Genomic DNA, 6993 nt, shown 5'->3' on the forward strand with positions numbered 1-6993 from the left:
TCTTGATCTTGAAATCTATGTATAAGCTCATTTGTCCTAAAATTTCTTATTTATTGGAAGGTGATATAGTGTAGTGCAAGGACCTTGAGCATTGGAATTAGAAGAATCCCAACCCCCTCACTTAATTTTATGACCTTGGGCAAATTAATTGTTTTATTCACTTCATATATTTGACACATATTATAGTTTGTATACTGTGTACCAGTTGTTCATTTTAGACTCTTGAGGCACGAAGATCAACAACAAAAAAGTTCCTGCCCTCAAAAGTTCTTGGTACGGGAGGAGACAGACACGTAGAAAATTATAATGTGGTCTGACAAGTAAAATGATAGAAAGATCCCTAGGGCATTAAGGGAGTATAGAAGAGGAATGCTTTTCTGAATTTCAGTTTTTCATATGTAAAATGGAGATAAAAAATAACTTATTTAATGGATTGCTTTGAAGATTAAATTAGATAAAGAATATGAAACACATAGAGATTTGGCACAAGTATGCATGTGGAACCAGTTATTATTTTACTGCTTTGTAATGTATTGTGGCTGCTCAATGATATTAGCTTACTAATGACAGAGAATGTTCAACAGTATTTGAGTTATTTAGAATAGCATGGCAGAACTATAATCCTTCTTGATTTGATATCCTGCAGTGGTCCGATTCCTTTGGAAATAATATTTTCTGAATATCTTGCCTGAGATAATCCCTTAGTTAGAGATCTTCTTTTCCAGAAAAGTTAATAGAAGTTATTCAGAATCAAACAGTTGGCTTAGTCAGTTGGTTAAATAAACTGTTTGAGCCCTAAGGAAAGAGAGGAAAGATCTAAAGAGCTTTCTAATCTACACATAAACTGACTGGGGGAGGAACTGAGGGCTGGTGATTGGTAGGGCATACTTTTATTTTCAGCTGGTTCATTTCTTGAGGTGAGGTTTCTTTTGAGGCCAGAAGGTAAGGACTAACTGTTAAGAGATCAGGATTCAGTGTCCAAGTACCTCTTTTGAGAAATGACTATATAGTATTTTAAAAGAAGTAGAATCAGCTCTTCAGAGACTGAATCCGTGACTTCACGGTTCTAATAAAAGCTGCTTCGCTTATATTTTTTCCTCTTGAAGGTCCTCTATTGTAGTTAATATTTAAATAGAACTTTTAAATGGTGCTGAAAAAGATCTTAACTTTATATAAAAATTTTCAGAAACCTCTGGGTTTTCTGTGAATGTAATTGGAAATGGTCTTGTATTCACAATAAGACAATAATAGACTACTCCCTCTTTAATACGTTAAAAGTGAAGGCACGTTCTGTGCATTTTGTAGAGCTGGTGATAAATACAAAGGAATATAGTGCTGGGTGTGAGCATCAGTGACATTCATGTCCTATAACGTTTCTGTGCTTAGTGAACTCTAGAATACCAAGTAACTGCTCAATTGCCATTAACTTTCAGTAACTCAAGACTACTTGCAAATTTTAGGATATATTAATTTTTCTCCCCTCTGTTCAAATGGCTTTGTATGCACAAGACAACTTTTCTTTGTAAGATTTATGAACAGAGGAACCTGGGTTTGTGGGAAGCTGAGTGACTAAACTTGGAATAAGTAACACCTAGAACTTCCAGACACAGTTGGCTTTCTCCACCTTCTAGAGAAGAAGAATAGAACCAGATAATATCCCATTATCTGTCAGGGTCAGCAACAAAGTAGAGGGATGCTTTTTTGCTTTTGCTGCAATGTGGTAGAATAGAAATACTGAAGTTTTGATGCCACAAAAGCCTGAGTTCAAGACTGGATTGTCTACTTACTAACTTTGTGATCAGCAGGTTACTTTACCTTTCAAATAAACGTCAGTTTCCTCTTCTGTAATACTAGAGCTAGTGATCCCTCTGACAGTTTTTTGTTGTGAGCAATGGATATGAAAAATGCTTTGGCCAAGCGTGGTATGGAAAATGAACTCAATCACTGTTAGTTCCTATTTCAACTTTCTTTTTCTTACCCCCCTTTCAGAGTATGTCTTTTTAAATAAAAGGCAGGTGAGTTGAAAACATTTTCTGGCAGTTGTAGAAACTGTTCTACTTGGTATTTAAATAGCCTGTTTCCCTTTGTTGGATCACATTCACAAGCAGTAGATTTTAGGGATGGCCTAAATCAAAGAAACTCCAGTTGCCTCAGAGCTCAGATTATCTACCCATTCCAGTTTTGGTCTTGTTTTGATCTTGTACCAGAACCGAATTTATTTTTTCCCCATAGTAAGGCATAACAACAGATCAGGTGTTCCTTGCTCTTAAATGGAAGCAGGGCTATGCAGGACAGTTTCACATTGATTGGTTAGGACATGCTGTCCTTTGAAGCAAGTGTTAGGCAGTAGTAAGTGCTGCAGTGCTCATACATACTGTTGAATTAATCATTGCAGAGTTCTTGGCTCTGACCTGTAAAGGTAAAATAAAACTGCCTCTTAGACATTGGAAACTATAGGAAAAATGGTGATTATAAAACACTGAGAGGAGTAAGAGAGAAGATGTTAAGAATGGCTTCAGCAGAATTGTCTTAAGGACTTTTAAATATTTGGGCCTTAAATATTTGGGCCTTAAAAAAAAAAAAAAATTTTGGGCCTTAGTTCTGTTCTATTTCCTCTCTTAATCCAAAAGTCACAAATAAAACAGAAGATACAGTATGTCTTACTGGTCTAAGCTGAGGCCCTAGGTCTTAAATTTTAATTGTGCTACTTTTGCTTAGAACTCTTGTGTTTCCTAACTCCTTGTGTTTGAAATCACTTGTAGTGCTCACAGTTCTTTTATACGATTTATACGAAAAAGTTTCTTTGACATGCTGTTGAAATGTAGATTGTTTGAAACACAGCAGACACAGCATACTGACCTAAGAGCTTGGTAGAGAAGAATGCCCTCAGGTTTTGAAGCCAAATAGTCCTTGATTTGAATTTCAGCTCTGCCTCTTATTTGTTTGCTAACTTTGGGCAAGTTGCTTTACTGTTTTGAACAGTGCTTTCTTCTTGTGTAAGTAAGGTTATGTTAATATTTTGTCATATTACTATGAGGATTAAATGAGTATTACATGCAGAGTGTTTAGCGTATACTACATAGGTTCTGAATAAGTATAAACTATATTAGTGTATCTCCTTATCTTCAGACATGAATTTGGCAAACTGATACTGTCTTTTTGTTTTGTTTTGTTTTGTTTTATCTATTTATTTATTTATTTATTTATTTATTTATTTATTTATTTATTTATTTATTTGAGTATGAGCATACATTGAGGGTGAAGCAGGGCCAGGCTGGGCAGAGGGAGAGAGAGCATCTTAAGCAGGCTCCATGCCCAGCGCAGAGCCTGATGTGGGGCTCAGTGTCACAACCATGAGATCATGACCTGAGCCAAAGATCAAGAGTTGGAGGTTTAACCTATTGAGCTACTCAGACACCTCAGTTTTGTCTCTGAAAGTAAATGAAATATGGGATGGAATTTCTTGCAGTTCTTTGAGGGAAAAGGTATTTTATAAAGTAAAGGTATTACAGTTACCATTTATTATTTTCTTCAGGTTGATAACAGGGGAAATGCTGAGAAGGAAATACCCATTTCTACAGTCTCATCCAGTACCCAGGTGTCCTGCCCACTATGTGACCAAGGCTTCCCACCCACAAAGATTGAGCGACATGCCATGTACTGCAATGGGCTGATAGGGCAAGACACAGGTAAAACTTACCTGGATTTATCAAACTATTTTCTTTGCATGGTTGTTTTGTAATCCTGTACAATGGATGCAGTACAGGAAAAAGAGACCACTCTCCCTCAAAGTTAAAGTTGTTGGGTTTATTTATTTATTTATTTTTTTCTTTCTCCTATCTACTTAATTCTCCAGTACTTTTCGTGTTCTTTATTACTTTGGCAGGTATGCTATTTTGTTGCACATACTCAGGAGAAAGGGAGAGGGAAAAATCTTTCATCTTTTAATGTTTCAACTTATTCTTTGGTGTATTGTAAACCAAAACTGTACCTTGCATTTCATCTTATATAGTCAGATATTGAGACTCCTATGGAGTTTGAGGAACTAAGTTCTAGCGTTGCCTGTTTTTTCGAAATTAAAGTATAGTTAACACAGTGTTGTAAGAGTTGCCCATTTTTTATTCAAATTAAGTCGTTGGTGGGGTTTTGTGTGTAGGAATTCTACCTAAAAACTGCAGCTAAAATATATCCCTAATTTCATTTCATATTCTATATGTCTCTGTTGCATCACCCAGGAACTACTGGTTACCTCTTGAAAAGAACATCAAAAACCTTGGTTTTGGTGCAATATGAGTTATTGATCAAGAGAATCTGCTTGTTCATCACAGCCCTTGAATTACCACCTCCAATCTTGCCTTTCTGTCTGTGGCTTTACCCTCCAAGAATACTAGTAATCAGCTCAGCTCTCTGTGGTCCAATATGCTGATTATAACCATACCTTAGATGATTGGAAGTGTTGCATTTCTCAGTCCTATTTGATTCTCATAACTTAGAAGTATTTATTCTGAAATTGTATAATTGTGAAAATTTTATAAGTTAATATTTCTAGGAGAGAAAGGCATATGTTATTTAATTTTTCTGACGTAATATACTTTTTATTTATTATATAACTTAGTACCTAAGCTTATAATTTAAATAAACATTGATTTTTCTGATTATAAAGTAGTACATGTTCATTATAATAATAATTGCTTATATTTATTGAGTACTTAAAATGAGTCAGAGACTACTTACATAAATGGGACCATGCTATAGTATATATATGATCTACAACTTGCCTTTTTTTTATAGCGGTAAATTTAAATCTTTCCATGTGCAGATATATTTTTTACATAGTTGAGATCTTACTATCTGCAAAATTTTTTACTTTGCTTTTTCTACTAATAGCATAAAATTTCTCCCATGTCACTAAAGTTAATGTGTAAAAATATTTTTAATGCTTACATACTATTCTGTAATCTGAATTGCTTCCACTGAGCTGTTATGTATTTAGTATGTTTCAGGTTACCATATTATACTTATATGTCATTGGGCCTTTTTTTTTTAAAGATTTTATTTATATATTTCTAAGAGACACATAGAGGCAAAGACATAGGCAGAGAGCCCAATGCAGGACTCAATCCCAGGACTCCAGGATCACGACCTGAGCTGAAGGCAGACGCTCAACCACTGAGCCACCCAGGTGCCGCTGTCATTGAGTCTTTTATTCCTAAAGTTGTTGTATTTTGGGGTTATTTCCCAAGGATACATATATGACTAGTTTGGGTGATAGTAAAAAAAAGTTGGGCTTTGGAGTCTAGTCAGTTTAAGGTTGAATCCCATCTTTGTCACTTACCAATGTGTGGTTTCATGCTAGTTTCCTAGCTTCCCTTTATGCACCTTGCCAATTAATAGTAATGACCTTATTTGATTTTCGTGAGGTCAAATAAGATATTTTAAGGAAAGTGCATAGCACCATGCCTTAGCACACAGTAAACACTTAAGGACTTTTAGCGGCTGTTACTATTCCCAGTAGTAGAATTACTGGGTCATAGATTTTGTCATCATTTTTAAGCATCATTTTAATAACATGGTTACCTTTTAAATACAATGAAAGTTGAAGACCTAAATCTGGTCTTCATCTCCTTTTAGTAGAAGAACACTGAAGGACTAGAGTTCTAGATGCAATTTTAATGTAACATAGTTCTTTTTTTTTTTTTTTTTTTTTTTAACATAGTTCTTTAGTCTTATTTTTTAGCAGAGAATTCCAGTGACTGAAAGAATTCTGGGGCTGGCCATTTGATGACCAGAGAAGGAAAAAACTATCTTGTCTATCTCACCAAACATCCTTTACCCAGCTGGAATTAGTTATCAGAGTCAATAACTTACTTAGCATTAAGGTCCCAAAATAAATGAATTTGAGAAGCTGAATGTACCTTGAGCTCTAGGAAAGATAACCTTCTTCTGGTCAGAGTTATTAGGTAAGGGGTAGTATAAAGTAGCTCCTACTGATACCTCTGAGACCAAACTCTCATAGTTTGTGGTTAAATAGCAGGTTTTGGTATTCATTACTGTCCAAAGACATCTTTCAGTTATATAATACTTGTCCTGTTCTTCCTTACTAGAGTATGGTGGGGGCAACTCACAGCCCCAAATACCTGCTATTGAAATTGATTCAGGCTTGTTTCTGAGTATTCTGACACCAAATGCAGACTTCTACCACCAGAACCAGGTGTTCTCATTGAACTTGTTAAGAAGCTAACACCATCAGGTCGGCAAAGGAGACTGAAACTTGCACTGTCATTCAGGGAAAGCCTTTCAGGTTCTCTATTCCACTGGCTCAAGGGTCAGTGACCCTGTCTAATGCTGCTCAATGGGATTTACACTCTGGTCTTCAGGACTCTTTCAGACATAGATATATGTATGTTTTCTGATAGAATTGGGAGCCTGGGGCAGCCTGGGTGGCTCAGTAGTTTAGCGTTGCCTTCGGCCCAGGGTGTAATCCTGGAGACCCGGGATTGAGTCCCGCATCAGGCTCCCTACATGGAACCTGCTTCTCCCTCTGCCTGTGTCTCTGCCTCTCTCCTTGCGTCTCTCATGAAGAAATAAAAAAAAATTTTTTTTAAAAAAGAAAAAAAAGAATTGGGAGCCTGTATATTCTTGGTGCTATATATCTTGGTGCTCTGATCCAGATGTCTCCGACCTCCATGCAAAGATGTCTGATATATCCTGAATGACAGTAGCACTTTCTTATTCTTTTTTTAAAGATTTATTTTAGAGAGTGGGTGCTCACCTGAGGTGGAGGGAGGGGTGGCGGGAGAGAATCCTCAAGCAGACTCTGCAATGAGCATGAAGCCTGATTCAGGGCCTGACCTCATGCCCCATGAGATCACAATCTTTTTTTTTTTTTATGAGATCACAATCTAAGCCAAAACCAAGTCTGATGCCCAACTGACTGAGTCTCCTAGGCGCCCCAACACTTTCTTTTTCATAGGGAAATTTGTTTTAAAAATT

General features: G+C 36.3%; 1 protein-coding gene and 2 long non-coding RNA genes across 9 annotated transcripts in view; 1 reads left to right on the forward strand and 2 right to left on the reverse strand.

Moving 5' to 3' along the window:
- Positions 1–6993, forward strand: part of UIMC1 (ubiquitin interaction motif containing 1) — a 127140-nt gene that overhangs the window by 88534 nt on the left and 31613 nt on the right. For 5 of the 6 annotated variants that reach the window (XM_025435218.3, XM_049108868.1, XM_035715087.2 and 2 more), the window contains one exon: positions 3536–3689. In XM_025435218.3, the coding sequence (XP_025291003.1) occupies positions 3536–3689 (154 nt within the window). Of the gene's footprint in view, positions 1–3535; positions 3690–4235; positions 4658–6993 lie in introns of those variants that run through there. The other variant, XM_025435222.3, reaches the window with a different exon arrangement.
- LOC118354461 (uncharacterized) overlaps positions 1–6993 on the reverse strand; it is a 50895-nt gene that overhangs the window by 6336 nt on the left and 37566 nt on the right. The gene's annotated exons all lie outside the window — the stretch shown is intronic.
- On the reverse strand, positions 2189–6855 carry LOC112651892 (uncharacterized). The gene is made up of 3 exons (XR_003131139.3): positions 6773–6855; positions 4439–4504; positions 2189–2411 (listed from the first exon to the last, which is right to left on the reverse strand). It is a non-coding gene; the product is annotated as an uncharacterized LOC112651892 (long non-coding RNA).

This window comes from Canis lupus, chromosome 4 (assembly GCF_003254725.2).
Source record: "Canis lupus dingo isolate Sandy chromosome 4, ASM325472v2, whole genome shotgun sequence".
Taxonomy (NCBI): domain Eukaryota; kingdom Metazoa; phylum Chordata; class Mammalia; order Carnivora; family Canidae; genus Canis; species Canis lupus.